At 41.4% G+C, this 27,558-nt stretch overlaps 2 protein-coding genes across 2 annotated transcripts in view; one reads left to right on the top strand and one right to left on the bottom strand.

Annotated features, from left to right (window-relative positions):
* GPR158 (G protein-coupled receptor 158) overlaps positions 1-27,558 on the bottom strand; it is a 309,748-nt gene that overhangs the window by 59,071 nt on the left and 223,119 nt on the right. The gene's annotated exons all lie outside the window — the stretch shown is intronic.
* On the top strand, positions 2,131-5,132 carry LOC120940015 (protein ALP1-like). Its single transcript, XM_040352536.1, has 2 exons — positions 2,131-2,632; positions 2,714-5,132. The coding sequence occupies exons 1-2, from the start codon at positions 2,310-2,312 to the stop codon at positions 3,594-3,596; spliced, it is 1,206 nt and encodes a 401-aa protein (XP_040208470.1). The 5' UTR covers positions 2,131-2,309; the 3' UTR covers positions 3,597-5,132.

The following is a 27,558-nucleotide window of genomic DNA, read 5'->3' as shown; positions in this document are numbered from 1 at the left end:
CTGATTCTTGTAGAATATTTTCACATAAGTTTGAAAATCACTAAAACCAACTTCAAGGTCTTTGCTCTCCAATCTGAAGCTCAACAAGTTCCTGGATTTTGAAAAATCGAATGTGTGACTAAATGTGTCATCCTTCATCCTGAATGATCAGCCTTGGGAAGACTTTTCCTTCAACTATCGGTTGTGATTGTCCTCCACACATTATTATCCCTACAGTTAAAATTTTGCAAATGGGGTTGATTTACTAAAACTGGAGAGGGCAAAATCTGGCGCAGCTTCTAACTTCAGTTTGCTCAATTAACCCCCCTGGCGGTATTCCAGAGTCTGACTCTGGGTGAGATTTTTTGGCTACGATCGGTAACCCCGAGTCAGACTCGAGCTCGCCTCGCTGCATCCACAGGCTTGGTTTACTTACCTTGTCCCTGGATCCAGCGATGCCACCGCGCTGTGTGAGCGAGCGGGACCTCGCTCGATTCACACAGTGTCCTCCTGTGCCGCCGATCTCCGTTCCCTGCGGCGTTACGACGCACGGGAGCGGAGAATGGCGCCAAATTCAAAAAGGTAAACAAACACAATACATACAGTATACTGTAATCTTATAGATTACAGTACTGTATGTAAAAAAATACACACCCCCCTTGTCCCTAGTGGTTTGCCCAGTGTCCTACATGTACTTTTATATAATAAAAACTGTTCTTTCTGCCTGCAAACTGTAGATTGTCCATAGCAACCAAAAGTGTCCCTTTATGTCAAAAATGGTTTTAGAGCAGCTAGAAAACAGCGATAATAAATTATAATCACTTGCAGAATTGTGCGATAGCGATTTGTGGGGAAATTCATCATAAAAAAATAAAAGTAATGACAGCGACAATTCTGCAACTGAGCAAATTTCAGTGATTTTGAGTTGATTACATTATTGAATAATTTTTATTATAATTATATTATTATTTGTTATAATTATTTATAAGTGTTTATTATATTATAATTTATAATTTTGTTTTTAAAAAAAAATCATACCCGGTATGCCTACTAGACTCTTGTTTGGTCAGATTTAAATGAGTTATTCCTAAGAATTACAGGCCTACAGTATAAAACGCCAAATTTCCTTGCAAATAATGGTACCGCTTTCAGCACCTTTTTTCTGAAATAATCATACCGCCAGGGAGGTTAAAGGAGTTGTAAAGGAAATGTTTTTTTTTTTTTTGCTGAAATGACTGTTTACAGGGTATAGAGATTTAATGGTTAACTGATTCCTTTTAAAAATGAATAAAAATAGATTAAAATCAATCATATAATGTACCTACAGTTTCTAGTTTCGTTTTTTGCATGTTGTTTCCTGCTTCTGTGATGTACAGACCCACAGAGCCAATACAGGGCAGTGATGGTTTAGAAAACGAAACTGATTGGTGCTGAGGGGTTTTAGACACACAGTAATCACACCTCCTTCATTAGTGACCACAGAGAGAAAGCTCCCAGCACTGTGGTTATCAGGAAACAGACAACCAGGAAGTGTGGAGATCAGAGAAGAATTACAGCAACTTGAGAGCAAAAATGAACAATGAGGACATGAAAACAGCACTGCATTAAGGTAAAGCAAGCTATTAAGATAAAAAAAAAAATCCTTTACAAACCCTTTAAGCTTTGACCAAAAAAAAAAAATGGAAGCTGATTGGTTTCTATGCAGAGCTGCACCAGATATTGCACTCTCCGGTTTTAGTAAATCAACCCCTCTGTGTCTTACTGTCTATAAGGGGTTAGTTGTACATTACATGAGTGTATTATCTCCTACTCAATTTGGTAAAGCATTGTCTCCAAGATGATGTCTAGTCCTATAGCCCTCATCCACTGGAAGCCGAGTGCGGAATGACAAGATGTAACACAATAGCTGATAATAATCTTTTTATCTGAAACTCTCGGGTTTTATGACTCCAAGGAACAAACATAGATTTTGTCTTTGTACATTATTATAATGTAAGGCTTCTTTCACACTATGGATTGTATGTCCGTTTTATAATATCCGTTTCTACTGTTATTATACGTATTAACGGACGTTTATTAACGGATTTAATAACGGATACATACGGATAAATATTTTACCCTTCTTCCGTTATTGAAAACGGATAATGTTTATCCGTATATATCCGTATGCATCCGTTATATCATTCCTTTCTAACGTCCGTTAATAAAAAACATTTCACCCTCTTGAACTGCAGTTGAAGCTCCGCCCCCTATTCAAAGTGTTGGGTATAAAAAGAGTGCTTCAATGATTAGCAGTCTGAATTTGAGCACTGAGGAGAGTACATAGCAACATGTTTCCCACCTATCTTTCCTACAGTTTTGATGTTCTGCTGTGGCGTTCCCAAGCAAGAAGGATACGAGATGCTGAAAGACGCCGCCAACGCCGTCGAAGATATTGGATCCATCCCATCACTGCGTCACGGATGACCCACGGGGTTCACAGCACTTTGTATGTGGAGCTGCGGCAGCATCCAGACAAGTTTGCAAGCTACTTACGGATGTCTGTATCAACATTTGATGACCTTCTAGCACGCATCAGTGAACGGATACGTCGGCAAGACACCCACCTGAGAAGGAGTATCTCACCAGAGGAACGCCTAATCGTAACCCTCAGGTATGTACTGATTTTTTTCCTTTTTTTCATTCATTGTGTTCTACAAAATACTAAACCCCATTTTTATTATCTTTTTTTAAGGTTCCTGGCATCTGGTGAGAGTTTTTCGTCTCTGCACTTCCAGTTTCGCCTGGGTATTTCCACCATCTCTGGGATTGTCCGGAGCACCTGCGATGCCCTGTGGGATTGTCTTGTAGAAGAATTTATCCCACAACCTTCTACAGAACTTTGGCTTCAAATTGCTGCGAAGTACCATGAAGTAACACAGTTTCCAAACTGTGTAGGTGCAATCGATGGGAAGCACATCAGGATCCAGAAGCCAGCGCACACTGGGTCCGAGTACTTCAACTACAAGAAGTTCTTCTCCACTATACTTATGGCCATTGCGGATGCGCAGTACAGATTCGTCGCAGTGGACATTGGGTCATATGGAAGAACCAATGACTCACGTGTGTTCAAGAACTCAGTGATGGGGAGGAGGATCTACTCTGGTGAGATGGGACTTCCTGAACCAAGGGCCTTTCCTGGGACCGATGAACCGCCAATGCCTTTTGTTTTCATTGGTGATGAGGCTTTCCAGATGTGTGGCAACTTGCTGAAGCCCTACTCCAGCCGAGGACTAGACCAACGCAAGCGCATCTTCAATTACAGACTGTCAGGCGCACGACGCTATGTGGAGTGTGCATTTGGAATTTTTGCTGGTAAATGGCGGATCTTTAACCGGCCAATCCAATTGCACCCAGACGTGGTTGATCAGGTTGTTAAGGCAGCTGTTGTTTTACACAACTTCATCCTAACCAAGGAGCCTTCCCCCAGTGATCCTGAAGAAGTTGAATCAGCTCTGCCTGGAATAGAGCAGATATCCAGAAGAGCTACCCAGGTCATCATGCGTCTCAGAGACGATTTTTCACAGTATTTCCTTACAGAAGCTGGCATGGTGTCTTGGCAGGATCGTATGATGTGAACTTTATTTGAATTCTTTATTTTTGGTGGAAATAAATCATTGTATGTTTGATTGCTTTTATGATGCTGGAGGGTGTACAATCTATGCCCCAGTGTACAATTGACACTGGGGCATAGAATGTGCACCCTCCAACATCATGCTATTAATGTGCTTATATCAATTTGTGTTTGTACACATTGATTGAATGATTCTGGAGGGTGTACAATCTATGCCCCAGTGTACAATTGACACTGGGGCATAGAATGTGCACCCTCCAACATCATGCTATTAATGTGCTTATATCAATTTGTGTTTGTACACATTGATTGAATGATTCTGGAGGGTGTACAATCTATGCCCCAGTGTACAATTGACACTGGGGCATAGAATGTGCACCCTCCAACATCATGCTATTAATGTGCTTATATCAATTTGTGTTTGTACACATTGATTGAATGATTCTGGAGGGTGTACAATCTATGCCCCAGTGTACAATTGACACTGGGGCATAGAATGTGCACCCTCCAACATCATGCTATTAATGTGCTTATATCAATTTGTGTTTGTACACATTGATTGAATGATTCTGGAGGGTGTACAATCTATGCCCCAGTGTACAATTGACACTGGGGCATAGAATGTGCACCCTCCAACATCATGCTATTAATGTGCTTATATCAATTTGTGTTTGTACACATTGATTGAATGATTCTGGAGGGTGTACAATCTATGCCCCAGTGTACAATTGACACTGGGGCATAGAATGTGCACCCTCCAACATCATGCTATTAATGTGCTTATATCAATTTGTGTTTGTACACATTGATTGAATGATTCTGGAGGGTGTACAATCTATGCCCCAGTGTACAATTGACACTGGGGCATAGAATGTGCACCCTCCAACATCATGCTATTAATGTGCTTATATCAATTTGTGTTTGTACACATTGATTTAATGATGCTGGAGGGTGTACAATCTATGCCCCAGTGTACAATTGACACTGGGGCATAGAATGTGCACCCTCCAACATCATGCTATTAATGTGCTTATATCAATTTGTGTTTGTACACATTGATTTAATGATGCTGGAGGGTGTACAATCTATGCCCCAGTGTACAATTGACACTGGGGCATAGAATGTGCACCCTCCAACATCATGCTATTAATGTGCTTATATCAATTTGTGTTTGTACACATTGATTGAATGATGCTGGAGGGTGTACAATCTATGCCCCAGTGTACAATTGACACTGGGGCATAGAATGTGCACCCTCCAACATCATGCTATTAATGTGCTTATATCAATTTGTGTTTGTACACATTGATTGAATGATGCTGGAGGGTGTACAATCTATGCCCCAGTGTACACTTCACACTGGGGCATAGAATGTACACCCTCCAACATCATGCTAGTAATGTCCCCATTTTAATTTAACAATAGTACAGTTGTACCTTTTACCAGAACATTGTGAATGAAACACAGACTGGTACTGTGAAAAATAGACAAACTAAATTTTCTTTTTATTTTTTTATTAAATAAAAATAAATTAACAAGATATATTGTTTTGGTGTGTTTTTTAGTGCCACAACAACAACATCAGCACCAGGTTCACATCACATGTCATTGGTATGTGAAATAAGGCAGGGGAGGGAATGTGAAAGGGTCTGGGCATCATGGCTTTAGTGCCAACAAAACATTAGTGCCCAAAAAAAATTACAACAAAAAATATCCAAAAATATACAATATACAAATATACAAAGGTCAAAGGTTTGTAAAGGAGGGTTGATGAGGGAATGGTGATTGGTGTTGGGAACTGGGGTCCTCCGGGGAACGCAAGGAGTCCACTCTACCTTGTGGGTAGATTCTGGGCGTTTCCAGAGGATAGGATTTTGGTGGAAATGAATAGTGTTGAAAAGGAGTGTTAGGGGTGCGAAGATTTGGTGGAGGAGGAAAATTGGTTAGAGGTGAAAAGGACGGGGTTGAAAAAGAGGGTTCTCCCTGGGACAGCAATTGCATCATGCTATTGCAGGGTGTGGATGAAAGGCCCAAATGCTGTTGGGATCCCAGGGAGTGGGGCAGGGTGTGGGACCTGTAGCGGCGGGAAGGGGACCGGTGGCTGGAGCGGGAGCTGTGACGGGCTTGGGAACGGTGACGGGCAGGAGAAGCTTGCCGTGATGGTGCACGGTGACGGTCTGGTGAACTTGGGGTAGGGGACATGTATAAATACGGGGATTGAAAAGGTGAGGGGGTTGGGAGGTTAGGTGGAGTTGCAGGAAGGGGGGAGGGTCTGGAGTGGGGCAGCAGAATCTAAGCACTAGGTCTGTTGACTCCTTGCGGAACTGACACTGCTTCTCAAAGGGCAATTTCTCCACCAAGGGAGCCAGACTTTGCAGATGAAGTAGAATATCAGAAGGGGGACCAGTAGACGGCCCTGCCCCCGCCTGCCGTGACCGGCACAACTCCTCCCTTAAGGATTCCACTTTATCATCCAATCTCATAAAGCTGTCCCTTGTCAGCTTTATGAGATTGTCCAGTACCACTTGCTGTTTCCTACCAGTCCCCAACGGCTGGACCAAATCTCCAAAGGATACTTCTATCCTCTGGCGACTTGGTCGTGACGTTGAGGAAGCTGGTAGGGGAGAAGCTTCTTGCCCCTGATCAGCAGTGTCGGGGGATGGGCCAGGGAGGGGTTGGGAGGGGGGGTTGGTTGTTGGTGCTGCCAAGGGAGCCATGTATAGACTGGATTTTGTTCTGAAAGAGAGATTGAAAGAAATAATTAGTTTTTTGTTCAAAATTATTTGAATTTACACATGGACAATAACATAGATATGACATACTTCCGCATATCATGGCATTTTTGTAGGAATCCGAGGAGTGGGCGGTGTATATATGGGGTTTTACTGGAGGCCCCAGATCCACTTCTCATTTGTTCCTCCTCCCTTAAGTCCCTCATGTGGCGGTCCCTGATGGAGTGCCAGTGACCTTTTATTTTTTCACCTAGAATAAAAATATGTTTATTAAAAAAATAAAATAACATGTAAAATAATAGAAAATTAAATTAAATCTTTACCGACAATCCATTGCTCATGTGTGGACAGGTCCTCCCAGGTGTTACAGATGGCACTGAATATTTGCATCCAAAGAGCCCGGCAGAACTCCCGCTTGGCGTGCTTTTTGTCGGACTTATCCCAAAGGGCAGGACGTTCCTCAATCATAGAAATCAGTATCTGATCATCTATGATCAGATGAGGAAAGACCTGCCCTTCTTCAGTCCGACAAGGCCGAATGCCACCCTGAAAATATAATGATATATGTTATTAGTTTTTAAAAAAGTATTGTGTATTCATTTGACAATGAAACAAATCACACTCTATAAAATACTCACGCGACCACGTCCTCTGCCACGAATACGGGGTCTACCTCTTGTGGGTGCACACTGAGGAGCGGGAAGCTATATTAAAAAAAAAAAAAAAAAACATGAATATACGTAAAGATGTACAACAAAAAACAAAATTTGGTAATATACATACTGGTTCAGCATCTTTGGAAGGCCTATCCTGGGAGTCCTGGGGGGCCGCCACTTGAGGGACACTATCCTCCTCGGATTCATGTTCCGAAGGTCCAGTAAATTCTTCATGCTGTAAAACCAAAATATAAAATGTATTATTTTAAGTATAATTTCTGCAGTTTACTCAAATGGGAAAATACTCACACTTGACGTCTTTTCTTCTGTTGCGTCAGAAAAGTCAGAAGAAATAACTTTTGAAAGTGATTGTTGCTTCTGAGGGGGTGAGAGAGAGAAAAAATAAATAAAATATTTCCATAAACATTCTTTTTAAAAAACAGTCAAAAAAGTGAAAACTCACCTTTTTCATAGATGCCCTCATAGAACTCTTTCTTTTTTTTTGAGAATGATGATGATGATGATGCTGATAGAGAAAATAAAAAATGATGTTTAATTTTTACATATACTGTATATAAAAATTAATTGATATGTGAAAATTATCAAATAAATAAATACTCACACTGGAGCTTGAGGACATCTGGCTACTAGAGTCCAAGGATGTGACATCAGAGTTGTCTGGAATTTCTGACATTACTTTTTTTTTTGACATTTTCTTGGGCATTTTCACTATAGAACAAAAAAAAAATGATGTTGACTTTTAAAATGAAAAAAAAGGATGAATAAATTATATATATATATATAAAATTATATATATTGAATATATATATATAATTTATTCATTCATTTTTATACTTTATATATAAATATACACAAAAGGCAATGTTGCTACACACGGTCAAATATCAAGCTGCACACTACCCTAGCAACATCATTCAGGCCCCCATGAAAACTGCATGCCAAAATGCACATGTCCTGCAAAAATGCAAGTAAATGGCGGACATAAGAATGTCGCAGAGTGTCAACACACGGTCAAAAACGATCATGCAAACTTCACTACCAAACATTCATTAACCCATACAAACTGCGGACAAAAATGCAGACAGCTGCAAGCACATGTTCCCAAAACCACTGAAAAAGTAAAAAAAAAAAAGAAATATTTAAAGCCACACATGCACTCACCTTCAATGGTGATAAAATTTTGATGAAATTACGTCAGATGATGACAGATGATGACGGATGATGACGGATGATGACGAAGCTGCTCCCTCCTGCCGGATCAAGGAAGTGTAGACAGGGGAGGGGGAAGTGAGCAAAACCATGTGACCAGGCTCCAGAAGTCTTTACTGAGCATGCTCATTAAAATTAACGTCCGTTAACATAACGGACATTTACGGAGATATTTACTAACGTCCGTGCGCCATAGGCTTCAATGTTAAAATAGAACGGACGTTAATATATCCGTTAATTGCAACGGACAAAAAAAGGACAAAAAATAGTGCAAGACCCGTCACATATTCCGTTACAACTAACGTCCGTACGTTATAACGGACTATTACGGATATTAACGGAACATTAAAAAATGCCATAGACTGCAATGATATTTTAAAAGGACGTTTAACTTCCGTTTTTAAACATTATCTGACGGATTTTAAAACGGATTATTAAAACGGATTTATTTTGTAGTGTGAAAAGGGCCTAAGCTATGTATAAGATCATTTAGAATTTTTAGACCATTTACACACAACTATTTGGTCTCTTCTTTGGTAACTGAACATCCTGTACTAGTGTCTCCATGACTACAATAATTGTTTGCATTGTTTTATTAAACTATAGGCAGATTAAAAAGATACAAATTATTAGAGCTACGTATTCATTCATTTATCAGTAAATGTATTATTTAACCACTTAAGCCCCGCACCATTTGGCTGGCCAAAGACCAGGCCACTTTTTGCGATTTGGCACTGCGTCGCTTTAAACTGACAATTGCGCGGTCGTGCGACGTGGCTCCCAAACAAAATTGACGTATTTTTTTCCCCACAAATAGAGCTTTCTTTTGGTGGTATTTGATCACCTCTGCAGTTTTAATTTTTTTCACTATAAACAAAAATAGAGCGAACAAATTCGAAAAAATTCGATATTTTTTACTTTTTGCTATAATAAATATCCCCCAAAAATATATAAATAAAAAAAAAAATCTCAGTTTAGGCCGATACGTATTCTACATATTTTTTGTAAAAAATCGCTATAGGCATTAATTGACTGGTTTTACCAAAAGTTATAGCATCTACAAAATAGGGGATAGTTTTATGGCATTTTTATTAATATATATCATTTTTTTACTAGTAATGGCGGCGATCAGTGATTTTTATTGTGACTGCCACATTATGGCAGACACATCGGACACTTTTGACACCATTGTAATTTTTACAGCGACCAGTGCTAAAAAAAAGGCACTGATTACTGTAAAAATTACACTGGCAGTGAAGGGGTTAACCTGTAGGGGGCACTGAAGGGGTTAAGTGTGTGTTAGGGAGTGATTCTAACTGTTAGGGGACGTGGCTATGAGTGACACGTCACTGAATGCTGCTCCCGATGAGAGGGAGCATTCGATCAGTGACATGTCACTAGGAAGAACGAGGAGATGTTGTGTTTACACTGACATCTCTCCATTCTTCAGCTTCGGGGACACCAGCAGACATCGAGTCCCGTAGCCACGGTCACAGAGCTCGCTACAGGGTCGTGAGCGCAACGTTGGCGGCGCGCGAGCGACCACACGGTGGCAAATTAAAGAGGACGTACCTGTACTTCCATTTGCCTGTCCGTGCCATTCTGTTGACGTAAATCTGCGTGCGGCGTCCCTTAAGCGGTTAAAATAGGGTAAGCAATTGAAGTTGACCTGGAAATAAATCTCTCAGACTTTGAGAGGGAGAAGCGGCACAAGGTGCCAATCAGTTGTGTTGCAGTGTTCATGTGTTAATAAGGGACATGTTGATAGGAAGAGAGAAAAGTAACAAAGTTACATCTGCTCTTTCTCCTGAGGGTGGGTTCACGCTATTGCGACTTGGATGCAGGTTTCCCCGCATCCAATATGCATGTCAGGATATTGTGGCCCGCTCTAAATGGAGACAGTTCACAAAGCTCTCTGACTGCTGCAGAGCAAATTGCACAGGAGTAGTCCTGTGCGTCTTCTGGTCCGTTTCAGGTCCGAATTCAGACAAAAATTGGGACCAAAATTGGACCTGAAACATTGAACACACCTGTATATATGTCAGCCCCCCTCACACCTGTATACATGTCAACCCCCCCTCCCACACCTGTATATATGTCAACCCCCCCTCCCACACCTGTATATATGTCAACCCCCCTCCCACACCTGTATATATGTCAGCCCCCCTCACACCTGTATATATGTCAGCCCCCGACATCTTTATATATGTCAACCCCCCTCTCACACCTGTATATATGTCAGCCCCCCTCACACCTGTATATATGTCAGCCTCCCACACCTGTATATATGTCAACCCCCCCCTCCCACACCTGTATATATGTCAGCCCCCCTCCCACACCTGTATATATGTCAACCCCCCCTCCCACACCTGTATATATGTCAACCCCCCTCCCACACCTGTATATATGTCAGCCCCCCTCACACCTGTATATATGTCAGCCCCCGACATCTTTATATATGTCAACCCCCCTCTCACACCTGTATATATGTCAGCCCCCCTCACACCTGTATATATGTCAGCCTCCCACACCTGTATATATGTCAACCCCCCCCTCCCACACCTGTATATATGTCAGCCCCCCTCCCACACCTGTATATATGTCAGCCCCCCTCCCACACCTGTATATATGTCAGCCCCCCTCACACCTGTATATATGTCAGCCCCCGACATCTTTATATATGTCAACCCCCCTCTCACACCTGTATATATGTCAGCCCCCCTCACACCTGTATATATGTCAGCCCCCCACATCTTTATATATGTCAGCCCCCCTCACACCTGTATATATGTCAGCCCTCCTCACACCTGTATATATGTCAGCCCCCCACATCTTTATATATGTCAGCCCCCCTCACACCTGTATATATGTCAGCCCCCCTCACACCTGTATATATGTCAGCCCCCCACACCTGTATATATGTCAGCCCTCCTCACACCTGTATATATGTCAGCCCTCCTCACACCTGTATATATGTCAACCCCACTCACACCTGTATATATGTCAGCCCCCCACATCTTTATATATGTCAGCCCCCCTCACACCTGTATATATGTCAGCCCCTCTCACACCTGTATATATGTCAGCCCCCCACATCTTTATATATGTCAGCCCCCCTCACACCTGTATATATGTCAGCCCCCCTCACACCTGTATATATGTCAGCCCCCCACACCTGTATATATGTCAGCCCTCCTCACACCTGTATATATGTCAGCCCTCCTCACACCTGTATATATGTCAACCCCACTCACACCTGTATATATGTCAGCCCCCCACATCTTTATATATGTCAGCCCCCCTCACACCTGTATATATGTCAGCCCCTCTCACACCTGTATATATGTCAGCCCCCCACATCTTTATATATGTCAGCCCCCCTCACACCTGTATATATGTCAGCCCCTCTCACACCTGTATATATGTCAGCCCCCCTCACACCTGTATATATGTCAGCCCCCCACATCTTTATATATGTCAGCCCCCCTCACACCTGTATATATGTCAGCTCCCCTCACACCTGTATATATGTCAGCCCCCCACACCTGTATATATGTCAGCCCTCCTCACACCTGTATATATGTCAGCCCTCCTCACACCTGTATATATGTCAACCCCACTCACACCTGTATATATGTCAGCCCCCCACATCTTTATATATGTCAGCCCCCCTCACACCTGTATATATGTCAGCCCCTCTCACACCTGTATATATGTCAGCCCCCCTCACACCTGTATATATGTCAACCCCCCTCTCACACCTGTATATATGTCAGCCCCCCCTCACACACCTGTATATATGTCAGCCCCCCTCACACCTGTATATATGTCAACCCCCCTCTCACACCTGTATATATGTCAGCACCCTCACACCTGTATATATATCAGCCCCCCTCACACCTGTATATATGTCAGCCCCCCCTCCCACACCTGTATATATGTCAGCCCCCCTCACACCTGTATATATGTCAGCACCCCCACATCTGTATATATGTCAGCCCCCCTCACACCTGTATATATGTCAGCTCCCCTCACACCTGTAAATATGTCAACCCCCCCCCACACCTGTATATATGCCTGCCCCCCCCACACCTGCATATATGTCAACCCCCCTCCCACACCTGTATATATGTCAGCAACCCCCCCCCACACCTGTATATATGCCAGCCCCCCTCACACCTGTATATATATACAGGTACATATATATATATATATGTCAGCCCCACACATACACAAATCTGTAAATACCTCTGGCCCTTCCCTGTACACAAACAGCCCCCATCCCTTTCCTTCACAGCCCCTACTTGTAAAACAATGATATGCCCACTTTTGCTTGAATTTCGGTACAGCCCTCGTACAAAACCTTGCTGAAAAAATTACTGAATTTGGCAGCAATTAAATAAATAAAACTCAGATTACAGGTAAAATGGGCAGAATTTTAAACTTTTAGCATATGCTGTCCAAAACAGCATCATAAATTCACTGAATGTTTGTTTTTTTGCGTGGAGTTGCGTGTCAAAGTGTATGTTTGTGTTTGAATTTCTTGAATATTCATGAAACATTTAACACATGACACCTGTCTAAAAAACCTGACAATCTGACGGACTCATCCTTTCATGTGTCAGGATGACAAATGCTCGGGGTCAAATGCGGCTCTGTACGGTGGACCTGCTGATATGGCCTTTGATTCGGAATCCCATCACACTGTGACATCCTCTCTCTGTACTTTATGTCACAGCGCTGAAGGAAGCATTTGTTTACAATGTACAGTATCTGCAATCTACATTCTTCACGTTTTCAATCTTTGTTCCTGTTGTGCATCAATAATTTGTAGCTTAAGTAGTGAGCAACATTCTAAAATACCTCATTTCCATTTTTTCATCAACTCTTTCTTGTATTTTTTCACATAACAAGATAAATAGCTACTTGTAAATAAAAAATGAATATTGTGGGAATGCAATGGTGACCTTTCTTAACCAAAAGGCTGCAGATCGGAGAGTAAAAAAAGCAGCAGCAGACTGATACCGTGTTTTCCCGAAAATAAGACCTACCCCAAAAATAAGACCTAGCGCTATTTTCCAGGAAGGCTGCAATATAAGCCCTACCCCCAAAATAAGACCTAGTTTGAAGTGCTTGTGTGCTTTTCAGGGAAACACTGTATAATCCTCTGTTACGGCGGTGTGCTGTGTGTGTCTCTGATCTCCTGGCTGTCGGCGGGGGATCTCGCCCCCCCTCCCTGCAGTTTTCAGAGCAGAGAACACAGCTTGGGGCTGGTCATGGAAGAGCCAGTGGGGAATCTCGGCCCCCTACCTGCAGTGTTCACAGCAGAGAAGACGGCTTGGGGCAGGCGATGGAAGCGCTGGGTGTCGGCGGGGGACCTCAGTCCCCCTCCTTGCACTGTTCAGAGTGGAGAAGACAGCTCGAGGCAGGTGCTGGAAGCTCCAAGCGGCAATATATACGGTAAGGGTATTTGCACAGCTGTATTGCAGCAGCACCTTTTGCATTATATGATCCTTTCACTGGTATGTTCATACTGGGGATTCCTGCATGGCAAGCCCTACCCCGAAAATAAGCCCTATTGTGTTTTTGGTGTCCAAAATGAGTATACGACCCAGGTTTATTTTTGGGGAAACATGGTAAGGTCATCCCTCTGCTTACTTTGAGGCTGTTTGTTGTTTCTCACACTATCTCTTCTCACTTCTCTCTTCTTTCTGTTTGCTATTTTCTCTCTCTTTAGTCTCTCTGCGTTTTGCAATTGAACTCACTCAAACCTGAGCCTCTAGTATGCTGGCCCACCAAAAGGACACCAAAAACACCTCAGAACCTAACCTAATTTAAATTGCTTGCCATTGGCTATTAAAAAGCTCTATTTTCATCAAATCTGAGTCTAATATAATAAGTAGGAAATTCAAAATTCACATGTTGGTAGAGTAACTCTTCCTCTATAGTAAATCTTATCTTTTTGCAGGTAAATAATGCATTCCAAGCAGAAGCAACATATGCTGTCTTTGAGTTCTTGACAAAACTGTGGTGTAGACTGGCAGGCCAAATTCCACAGAAAGCTATAGAATGTTTATGGAGATGACTCTAATGACAAGAGCAATGCACACAGGTTGTTCATTCCAATGAGGAACAGTCTTCAACGATTTGATGACACAGACATGATGGAAGTGGCTGTGAAGAAGTGGGTACAACAGTGCACACCTTATATTTTTTCAAGGAAGTTTCAAGAGTTTGCTTCAACGATGGCACACATGCATAGCTTGGATGGAAACTATGTTGAGTAGTAACTTTGAGTACAGGAAGAGTTATTCTACCAATATCTGAAATTTGAATAACCCATGTAAGTTAATAAATTAGTTATGCCCACTTTTGTGCAACTTTTGGTACAGAATATATATATATATATATATATATATATATATATATATATATATATATATATATATATATATATATATACTGTACAGTATAAATTATATTAGTAAATTAATACCGTATTTGCCGGTGTATAAGGCAACCGGGCGTATAATACGACCCCCTGATTTTACAGTTTTTTTAAGATTTTTTGCCTGTAATCACTGTATAAGACGACCCCCCTTCCGAGGCTTCCAACGCTTCATATTTCTTCCTTCTGGAGCCATATTCTTCTTCATTCTTGCTGGAGCTGGAGCCAATCACAGCAAGCAATGTATTATATTAATGAATACAAAGCCTGCTTGGATTGGCAGAGGCTGTAACATCATTAGCCCACGCCTCTCTGACTCTCAAAGCCTGTATGTAGCCTGCTTGGATTGGCAGAGGTTGTTACTCCAATCCGAGCAGGCTCTGTATTCATTTGAATAAATCGCTCACCGGGATTGGCTAAGCGGTATATACTGTATATAGCCAAAGCTACATAGAGAATTACCGCACATCCAGCAGGCATCCGAGCAGCTGACCCGGCATATAAGACGACCTCTGCTTTTTGGCCAGTTTTTTTTTTAGTGTAAAAGGTAGTCTTATACACTAGCAAATACAGTATTTATATAGAAAAATGTAAGTATAATTGATTATAGAATAACACTTGGTATAATAGCAACACTAGAAACCCGTAGCACCCAGAAGAAGACCAGGGACATGTGTCCTGGGTGCCGGGGTACTACAAGGAAACAAATTTTGGTCAATTAATTTAAGTTTAAAGGGGCAGATTCACCAAAGAGATACGACGGCGTTTCTCCTGATACGCCGTCGTATCCCTGTTTCTATCTATGCGACTGATTCATAGAATCAGTTACGCATAGATATCCCTAAGATCCGACAGGTGTAATAGTTTTACACTGTCGGATCTTAGGATGCAGTACCGCGGCCACCGCTGGGGGGAGTTTGCGTCGTAAACCAGCGTCGGGTATGCAAATTAGAAGTTACGCCGATCCACGAAGATTTTTCCCGTCGTTACGGCGTCGCAAGTGTTAGATTTCCGTCGCAAAGATAGTGCACCTTTAACATGGTGTAAAAGTACTCCACCATGTTAAAGTATGCCTGTCTTTCCCGCGTCGCTTTTGAATTTTTTTTAAACCTTTTATTTTTCCTGGCGTAAATCTTTTTTCACGTCGCGATTCACAAAACGTCGGCGCGTTGTAATTTCGCACAAAGCACGTCGGGAAATTTGCGACGGGAGCATGCGCAGTACGTCTGGCGCGGGAGCGCACCTAATTTAAATGGTACCCGCCCCATTTGAATTGGACCGCCTTGCGCCGGACCTGTTTACGATACACCGCCGCAAATTTCCAGGTAAGTGCTTTGTGGATCGGGCACTAAATCGGAAAAATTGCGGCGTTGTAACATAAACCGGTTACGTTACGCTGCGCCCGCTCTACATGAATCTGGCCCATAATGTATAAATGATATTATTTGTATGAATGTCTTACTTGATAATTTTGCAAATAAAAAATTAGTACATGGTGCTTCCATAGTTCAGTGTATGCTGTACAGCTGGGCTACAGTTCTAGAGGTCACTGTATCTACTAGGCCAAATGGAGGGTTGTGTGTCCCTCCTATGAGTTATTTAGTTGACTCTTTCTGCTGTGTGTGTGTGTGTGTGTGTGTGTATAATTTAATATCCTGTTATCCTGTGTATAGCAAGGCGGTAAATTACATTTGCTTGACCAATAGAAATGTAAAAATATAAAACAAAGTTGAATTCTTTATACTCCTGGACATTATTAAACCACTAAACATTAATATATAGAACATAAAATAATATTTTTTCAAAGCCCCCATTAAGTTTGTGCTCTAAAAAATTACTTAATTTCATGAAATAGTTATAAAATATAAAAAAAAAAAAAAAAATCACCATCACCAAAATTATAAACAATGTTCTACTTATAAATGTTTTCACACATTGGGGGTTATTTACAAAAGGCAAATCCACTTTGAACTACAAGTGCAAAGTGCACTTGAAATTGCACTGAAAGTGCACTTGGAAGTGCAGTCATTGTAAATCCGAGGGGTAGATCTGAAATGAGGGGAAGCTCTGCTGATTTTATTATCCAATCATGAGCAAGCTAAAATGCTGTTTTTTATTTTCCTTGCATGTCCCCCTCGGATCTACAGCGACTGCACTTCCAAGTGCACTTTCAGTGCAATTTCAAGTGCACTTTGCACTTGTAGTGCAAAGTGGATTTGCCTTTAGTAAATAACCCAATATTCACACAACTTTCACCTAAAATTAACCTGCCTGGCGGTATTCCCGAGACTGACTCGGGGTTAGATTTTCCTGCTACGATCGGTAACCCCGAGTCAGACTCGGGCTTGCCTCGCTAGATCCACAGGCATGGTTTACTTACCTTGTCCCTGGATCCAGCGATGCCACCGCGCTGTGTGAGCGAGCGGGACCTCGCTCGATTCACATAGTGCCTCCGTGTGACGCCGATCTCCGTTCCCTGCGACGTTACGACGCACGGGGATGGAGAACGGCGCCAAATTCAAAAACGTAAACAAACACCTTACATACAGTATACTGTAATCTTATAGATTACAGTACTGTATGTAAAAAATACACACCCCCCTTGTCCCTAGTGGTCTGTCCTGTGTCATGCATGTCATTTTATATAATAAAAACGTTTCTTTCTCCCTGCAAACTGTAGATTGTCCATAGCAACCAAAAGTGTCCCTTTATGTCAAAAATAGTTTTAGATCAGCTAAAAAACAGCGATAATAATTTATAATCACTTGCAGAATTGTGCGATAGCGATTTGTGGGGAAATTCGTCATAAAAAAAAAAAAATAATGACAGCAACAATTCTGCAACTGAGCAAATTTCAGTGATTTTAATTTGATTACATTATTGAATATTTTTTATTATAATTATATTATTATTTGTTATAATTATTTATAATTATTTATTATATTATAATTTATAATTTTGTTTTTAAAAAAATGTCATACCCGGGATGCCTATTAGACTCTTGTTTGGTCAGATTTAAGTGAGTTATTTCTAAAAATTACAGACCTACAATATAAAACGCCAAATTTCCTTGCAAATAATGGTACCGCTTTCAGCATGTTTTTTCTGAAAGAATCATACCGCCAGGGAGGTTAAGGCAGGGTTCACAAATGTGTGGCCATGGGTTCAGTGCCTGTCTGTTCACCGGTTGAACCAGACCCAAACATGCACAGGACCCTTTTGCAATCCTCTCCGTGGCCGCCCCAGACCATTGAGAGCCGGTCACACTCGCATGTCATGTAAACTGGATATGGGGAAACGCATCCAATTTGCATATATCTGAACCCAGCCTTACACCTTTTGTGACTGATTAAAAACATGTGCAAATCTTGGGTGGAAGTTGTAAATATACCCCCAAATATTTTACTTTATTAAACTACTCAAAATAATCATATAACAAAAAATCTCTCTGCCACTAAAATTAAAGAGTAGAACATTTTTCTACAGAAAAGTTTTGAAGTTTGGTGCAAATGTTTTTAGAGACAACGTTGTCCTGTTCTTAATCTTAGCGACTCTAATTTTTATATTATATGACTATTTTGATAATTTAATAAAATTATTTCTGAGACACATATGTAATGTGGGTTTAAAAAGGAAAAGATATTATATGTACTTACGTATTCAGGGCCAGATTCACGTATTTCCGCGTAACTTAGCCGCGGAGTAACGTATCCCATTTACGTTACACCGCCGCAAGTTTACAGCGTAAGTGCCTGATTCACAAAGCACTTACCTGTAAACTTGCGGCGGCGTAGCGTAAATCCGCTTGGCGCAAGCCAGCCTAATTCAAATGGGGCGGGCACCATTTAAATTAGGCGCGTTCCTGCGCCGAACGTACTGTGCATGCTCTGTCCATAAAATTACCCGACGTCCATTTCGCTAAATGACATCGCAAGTACGTCATTGGTTTTGACGTTAACGTAAATTGCATCCAGCGGCAATTCACGGACGACTTAAGCAAACGACGTGAAATTTAAAATTTCAACGCGGGAACGACCGCCATACTTAACATGGGTTACACCACCTAGAGGGCATGCTTAGTTTTAGGCGACGCATCTCTACGGAAACAACGTAAATTTAGATTGACGGGCAAAGCGGACGTTCGTGAATCTGCGTAACTAGTCATTTGCATATTCTACCCGACCGCAATGGAATTCGCCACCTAGAATTGCAGCCTAAGATCCGACGGTGTAACACAGTTACACCTGTCGGATCTTAGGGCTATCTATGCGTAACTGATTCTATGAATCAGGCGCATAGATACGACAATCGTATCTCAGAGATACGACGGCGTATCAGGAGATACGCCATCATATCTCTTTTATGAATCTGGCCCTCAGTGTTTTAAGCCTACATAGTCTAGTATATGCAAATATATGTAATCGCTCCTCGGGTGCTGGAGAGCCCTACGTTGTTCGCTAACTTTTTTCAAAGAAATCTGGCTGTGTGTCCTCTATTGCCACACACAGTGCAGATATGTGTCTCCAGTGGTACCTACTGTAGGCCACACTTTGCATACAAATAATACAGATGATCAGAACCATATGTCACATTCTATTGTTAAGAATGATTTTTGACCCCACAAGGTGCCATCCCTACCTGATGTCAAAGGCAGTCACAAACCACCAGCCATATGCATGGGACTAAATCACAAGGGAGGATAACCGAGTTATGTAAGTTATGAAAAAAAAAAAAATTAAAACGTTACGGAATTACGGAAATTCAAAGCAGAAGGGGGTTTTGTCTTGGGAATATGCAATGTTTGTCTTTTCTGTTTTAATGGGCACATTTTTCCGCAATGCTCCGAGGGCATAAGAGGAAGATATTTCTAAAAGCAAATATCGCTATGCTAACAGCGGCAAGAGGAGAGGGTATGTAGGTCACTCAGCTTTCTCGCTTGAAGGAGTCTTTAACCCACTGAGAAGCGACCAACCCCGCGCACGTGTATTCCATTTATACAGCGCACAGCAGCATTGTAAAATCAACTTGAAAGACAAAATATAGACTGAGTTCTTTTAAGTTCTTATAATATCATGTAGTTGGCTTCAGCGATTTTTCGTTATTTAAAAACTTCCCAAGAAAGGAATTGCTGAAATCCCAAAATGCAACGTGACCTATTTCACTTGAAATAATGAAACAGCTAACGTACTTTTCTTTACTAATTTCTAAAGTTTAGAACTAAAATTTTTATTTTTTATTTGGAAAACAAGCAAAAATTGTATTTATTTTTTTAAATTAGGTAATTATGAAATATTACACATGAAGATGTTATATTTTTAACGTGCTGCCAACAGTAGCAGATAGTGTACTAAAAATAGAGTTTAGTTAGAGATGCATACAGCCAAATCTAGGTTTTCCTATTAGAAAACAAAGTATTGAGTGTTATGCCGCGTACACACGACCGTTTTTTCAGGTTCTAAAAAATTACGTGTTTTTTTTCCATGTCATTAAAAACGATCGTGTGTGGGCTTCAGAGCATTTTTCACGATCTAAAAAATGGCCAATTTTTTTTTCGAACATGCTCTATTTTTTCACGACGTTTTTAACGTTGTAGTTTTTAAGGTTGTAAAAAATGGTCGTGTGTAGGCTTTAACGACGTGAAAAAAACGTGCATGCTCAGAAGCAAGTTATGAGACGGCAGCGCTCGTTCTGGTAAAACTAGCATTCGTAATGGAGTAAGCACATTCATCACACTGTAACAGACAGAAAAGCGCAAATCGTCTTTTACTAACACAAAATCAGCTAAAGCAGCCCCAAGGTTGGCGCCATCCGAATAGAACTTCCCCTTTATAGTGCCGTCGTACGTGTTGTAAGTCACCGCGCTTTGCTAGAGCATTTTGTTTTTTTACGATCGTGTGTAGGCAAGACCGTTTTAATGATCGGGTTGAAAAAAACTTTTTCCTAGACCCTTAAAAGTTTGCTCAAACTTGTTTTGCATATACACGGTCACCCAAATGTTGTCGGAAATTCCGAACGTCAAGAATGTGGTGACGTACAACACTACGACGAGCCGAGAAAAATGAACTTCAATGATTCCAAGCATGCGTCTAATTGATTCAGATCATGCGTAAGGTTTTTGTGCGTTGAATTGTGTACACACGGTCGGAATTTCCGACAAGAACCTTTGTTGTCGGAAAAATTGAGAACCAGCTCTCAAATTTTTGTTGTCAGAATTTCCTACAGCAAATGTCCGATGGAGCCTACACATGGTTGGATTTTCCAACAACAAGCTCACATCGAACATTTGTTGTCGGAAATTCCAACCGTGTGTACGCGGCATTACTATTGATTTATTTTCAATCATTCTTTTTTTCTACTTGAAGTATTCATTAATTTATGATTATTTGTTCACTTGTTGGTTTGTTCGCTTAATTTTGTTTTTTTGCGCATTTTTTTGTGTGTATTTCATAATGAGCTAGTATGTGATGCATACTAGCTCATTGTGCCTTTGTCGTACAGGTTTTTTTTTCACCAGGGTTTACAACCTCTTTAAGTAGTTGCCCAATTTCAGATTAAAGAACAGCTTAAAGTGTAAATAAACCCAACAGCAAGTATTAAATATCAATCAGCTTACCAATTCTTAGATATGGTGGCTGCATTTTTTTTCTTTTATTCCCCCTTATTTTCACCTGGTGGTCAAGCCAGTTAGTCTAGTATTTTTCAACTTCCTTTAACAGACCAAGCTGTCTAGCAAAAAGAAAGTTTAGGATTGAGACAAACCATTTAACACTAAAGCCTCATACACACGATCAGTCCATCCGATGAGAACGGTCTGAAGGAACGTAAAACGCGGTGACGTAAAACACAACGACGCGCTGAAAAAAATGAACTTCAATGCTTCCAAGCATGCGTTCACTTGATTCTGAGCATGCCTGGATTTTTAACCGATGGTTGTGCCTACTAACGATCGGTTTTGACCTATCGGTTAGGAATCCATCGGGTATATTTAAAGCAAGTTGGCTTTTTTTTAACCGATGGTTAAATAACCTATGGGGCCCACACACGATCGGTTTTGACCGATGAAAACGGTCCATCAGACCGTTGTCCTCTGGTTAACCTATCGTGTGTACGAGGCCTAACAGGGGTGCTTACAATGGTTAGTATTTTTTCAGTTTTGTAACACCTTTATTGCTAAAGGAAACAAATACTGCTACCATCCTAAGAAAGAAAGTATGTTACTGGCTGGATCATGTGACAGTAAAATAAAAAAAACACTAACAAAATAAAACAAATTCAGCCACCATCTATATTGCTGATTTGATTTAGTATAAAAAAAATAAAAAAAAAATAAAAAAAACGCTTTTACTGTTCTACCAGGAGCTGTTCCCTACAAACTATCTGAGGTCCAACATGATTAATTTATTAGGCTAGGTTCACATCACGATTTTTATATCCGATAATCGGACCGTTAAATTGGATGGAATCGTATATGACAAAATCATATGTAATCGTATGTCAAAATGTATTTTTTAAATCGGATTCATAAATCGCACAGCTAAATTTTCCATCCGATTTTCACAAAAAAAAAGAAGATTCTTGAAGTTTCTAGCTCGTTTCAGTGTCTAGTGCGCATGCGTAATAAAAAATCGGGTACGATTTATCGGATAAAAACGCACAGTCATCCGATTTATTACGATTTAGATTGACCACAATATAAAAAAAATCGGACACGATTTTAATACGATTTCAAATCAGGACCAAAAATCGTGGTCAAACACGATTTTTGATGCGATTTTAAATCGTATCAAATCTGATGCGGATCAAATCGGATGCACTTGGGGACCTACATTAATGAATGGAAGTGAATGGATACGTTTTGCCATACAGATTTGTACGATTTCAAACCTAAGAATCGTGAGAACAAGTAGGATGATAAAATCGTGGTGTGAATGCACCTTAAGGCCCCATACAAACGAGAGGATCCATCCGCTGAAAAATCTCAGCGGATCGGTTTCAGCGGACAGATCCCCTGGTGTGTACGTTCCAGCGGATATTTATCCGTGGATATTTCCGATTTCCAGCAGATAAAAATTTGTAGACATGCTAACAAATCTATCTGCTGGAATCGGCTCCAGCGGATCGATCCGGTGGTCTGTACAGACTCACCGGATCGATCCGTCCGAACCCATCCCTCGCATGCGTCGTAATGATTCGACGCATGCGTGGATATCCTTATATGACAGCGTCGCTACGTCATCATCGCGGCGACGGCGCGACACGTCACCGCGATGGGAATTCGGCGCGGATTTTGATCCGATGGTGTGTACACTCCATCGGATTAAAATCCTCAGAGGATTTATCCGCGGATACAGTCCGACGGACCGTATCCGCGGATCAATCCTATAGCGTGTACCAGGCCTTAGGCTGAATGATGGTCAGCATTATTCAACCAATATCCAGTGGGCCCAGGGTGTCATAGGCCCACCCCCTAGGGGTGTACCACCACATTTTCATGGCAGACAGTACAATACTGGAGTATAATATGTGATGATGTCTGCTCCACTCTGCGGTATTAAAACATGTAGCAGGGGGGAGAGGAAGAGGAACTTGGGATGTCATGTAGCTGGCCAAAAAATTGCTGGAATTCAATTTTTTTTTCAAATAGATGTGGGAAAAGAAAAGCTGGCAATGCAGAAAACACTTTTACCTGAGCTTACAGCCTCCATTGTTTCATGTGGCAGGCAAGCAGATTTTCAAATGTTCACTGTATAGGGAACCGCAAAGGTTAATAGCGCATTCATCACAGATAAGATTTAAGTAATAAAGTATATTAGAGTAGTGGTCTCTAAACTGCAGGCCTTATGCCAGATGCAGCCTTTTGCTTGCCTTTATCTGGTCCTTGGGGCACTAGTCCTCCAACTGATACAAGACACTATTCCTCCCACTGATACAAGACACTATTCCTCCCACTGATACAAGACACTATTCCTCCCACTGATACAAGACACTATTCCTCCCACTGATACAAGACACTATTCCTCCCATTGATTCAAGACACTATTCCTCCCACTGATATAAGATACTATTCCTCCCACTGATACAAGACACTATTCCTCCCACTGATACAAGACACTATTCATCCCACTGATACAAGGCACTATTCCTCCCACTGATACAAGACACCATTCCTCCCACTGATCCAAGACACTATTCCTCCCACTGATACAAGAAACCATTCCTCCCACTGATACAAGACACTATTCCTCCCACTGATACAAGACACCATTCCTCCCACTGATACAAGAAACCATTCCTCCCACTGATCCAAGACACTATTCCTCCCACTGATACAAGACACCATTCCTCCCACTGATACAAGACACCATTCCTCCCACTGATACAAGACACCATTCCTCCCACTGAAACAAGACACTATTCCTCCCACTGATCCAAGACACTATTCCTCCCACTGATACAAGACACCATTCCTCCCACTGATACAAGACACTATTCCTCCCACTGATACAAGACACCATTCCTCCCACTGATACAAGACACTATTCCTCCCACTGATACAAGAAACCATTCCTCCCACTGATACAAGAAACCATTCCTCCCACTGATTCAAGACACTATTCCTTCCATTGATTCAAGACACTATTCCTCCCACTGATACAAGACACTATTCCTCCCATTGATTCAAGACACTATTCCTCCCACTGATACAAGACACTATTCCTCCCACTGATACAAGACACTATTCCTCCCACTGATTCAATACACTATTCCTTCCATTGATTCAAGACACTATTCCTCCCACTGATACAAGACACCATTCCTCCCACTGAAACAAGACACTATTCCTCCCACTGATACAAGAAACCATTCCTCCCACTGATACAATACACTATTCCTCCCACTGATACAAGACACTATTCCTCCCATTGATTTAAGACACTATTCCCCCCACTGATACAAGACACTATTCCTCCCACTGATACAAGACACTATTCCTCCCACTGATACAAGACACCATTCATCCCACTAATACAAGACACCATTCCTCCCACTGATACAAGACACCATTCCTCCCACTGATACAAGAAACCATTCCTCCCACTGATACAAGACACCATTCCTCCCACTGATACAAGACACTATTCCTCCTGTTAACGCCAACGATGGGGCACTATTCCTTCCAATTCACCAACAATCGGACGCTATTCCTCCCACTGAAACCATCAATGGGACACCAGTCTTCATACTAAAACCAACGACAGGGCACTATTCCTGCTCTTACTGACCACAGGCACTTTGTAAACAGTTTTATTCCCACTGACCATGAAGCCTGGGACATTGTCTACTCCCACTGATTCTGGGGCATTTTCTACTCCTATGGGCCACAGTATGGCCCTCCTAAACCCTAAAGTACAGTAAACTGGTGTTGTTTACAAAGACTCCTATATTAGAGCAAACCCAAGAAGATGGCTGATACTGAAGGCTGATTTTCCTTGACGTCAGGGCTAACTGCCATTCTGGCCACTGAAGCATTCTCACTGTGCGGCTGCATGTCCAGGAGATTCTTCTTCACTGACTACTAACAGAGGAACTGTGTCAAAAGTTTCACGTTCCCTGCTGTTTGCGGGCAATCCTTGCGAGCTTTGATTAATCGCTTTAATTCGTCGCTTTTAAAACCGAGACAAGCTGCCCCAGCCACATAGATATCTCTGCAATACACAATGTTTGCTCCAAGAAAAGGAATCCATTAATAGTTAAGAGGTCTGGGAAATATCCCCCTGCTCCCTCTTCTATGGTTTTCCGAGCTCCATCATGCGACCCAGCAGACTATAAGACTTGAGGTCCCGCTTACCTTTACTGGTGCTGTGCAATATCTCTTTGAAAAGGACATATCACCTAAATATAACAACATGCTTCTACTGAACCCCTGAGGAAGGAAGTGAACACACTACAAATCTAGCCCCCCCCCCCCTGTTTTCCGAAACATGTTGGGTTTTGTTGTGACCACACTTCATATTCGACTTAACGTCTAGAATTATTGTGTGCTTCAACATTTAGCAGCTGTTCATCTATATTCTTTTATATGTCCCATTCATTGCTTTTAGATGTCATTTATGTATACCTTGTAGCATATGTATACTCAATAAAATGTATACTTGTATATGCTTTCAGTACTACTATTTTCTGTATCCTTTCCCTTACCTGCACAATCCCTGGGGGAACCCCTCCATTTTCTCTGTACATTGGGATGTAGTTAGGGTTTTCAGGATTCACTCCTGGGTAGCTTTCTCTTCTCCTCACTATTTTCCAATTGATGGAGAACAGCCATGACACAGGGGACTTAGTAACAAAGTGGCAAGTTGGTAATAAAGTGAACCTAAATTGGCACAGAAGAGGCATTTTTTTTATAATAAAGCTACCCCCAGTCGTATCCAGATGTCTTCAGTATAACCTAGTATCAACAGTCCAGAAATATCTGATATTAAAAACATGTTGACTTCCAGAAAAAGGCATCTTGTATTATTTTCTTTTATGCATGGCTTTTACTTTTAATTTGTTAACATGAAGTGTAGGTTTACTTTACAGTGGCCAAAGACATTAAATAGCATATCTCCTGATTGGGTAATTTTTGAGAGGATCCTGCAGATTTTATTGGCTAGTTAGAGTTTGCCCGATACTTCAAATGAGGAGATGTGAAGCCTTGTACACACGACTGAGGAACTCGACGGGCGAAACACATCGTTTTCCTCGTCGAGTTCCTTGTTAGGCTGTCGAGGAACTCGACAAGGCAAGTTTCTCCATTCCCGTCGAGGAAAAAGAAGACATGCTCTCTTTTTGGCTCGACGGGATCCTCGACAGTTTCCTCGTCAAAAAATGTACACACGACCGGTTTCCTCGGCAAAAAAAAAATTACAAGCAAGTTTCTTGCTGGTTTTTGCCGAGAAACTCGGTCATGTGTACGAGGCCTTAGATGTGTGTCTCTTTATTCTCTTTCCATAAACCTAAACATGAATGATCAAGAAAACTGATCGTGGTGTTTAGGAAGACCCTGGTCATAAGAAATGCCTTCTAGTACAGATATTTTCTTTCTTTCTCACAAAAACAAACTAAATACCATTTTGGTTTGGTGTGACTTTATCATATAAGAAACTTTTAACAAGGCGTCTATAACCTTGCTGTTCTTCGACTGTCTTGTGGAGGTTATTAAAGTCAAAGCTGTAATATCAATAGAATGCAGCCAATGTTTAAATGTTATTAGATACAGCATGCCAAAACTCTGGGGGATTTCTAGAACTGACTGGAACCTTAAGATAACAGTTTCGGAAGACAGAAGGCCAGAATGCTTTATATGAAGTTGGTTGTGGAAAACCCAGAGGATACAACAATGAAAAGAAAATCTTACCATTCATTGCCCAATAGATCAGCAGGCTTTTAACTACTTAGGATGATTTTCTTCTTAAAACAGACCTATATGAACTTAAGAAACATATTCCCATAAACATGTTCTGTAAAAATAGCAGGTTAAATACCTCTGCTGTAGAATTTGATGTTCTCATAATAATAATAAAGCTTAGTCACTGGTCAAATAATGTCTCTTAAAGGGCGCAGAGGTGCTAGGGCATTTTCGCTGATTGGCTGACGCTGTCTTAACATCAGTTCCCTAAACCCTTTTAGGTGAGACCACATGATGAGGTCTTCTGGGAAGGCTGTCCGCAAGGTTTACAAGTATTGAGAGAAGGAATCACCGCTCCAGGTGGGTCAGCTATGTGGTTTGCAGACTGACTCAGGATACCGTGGGTGCTGGCAGTGCACTAGACATGCATAGGATATAGAAAGAAGAATTAAAAATGGCCAATAATAAGCACTAGTCCAGTGCGAAACGCGTCGGCTGTTCCCTTGTTC

This window comes from Rana temporaria, chromosome 5 (genome assembly GCF_905171775.1).
Source record: "Rana temporaria chromosome 5, aRanTem1.1, whole genome shotgun sequence".
NCBI classification, from domain to species: domain Eukaryota; kingdom Metazoa; phylum Chordata; class Amphibia; order Anura; family Ranidae; genus Rana; species Rana temporaria.
The sequence above is the reverse complement of the archived record's forward strand: the minus strand, read 5'-3'. Positions and strand labels throughout refer to the sequence as shown.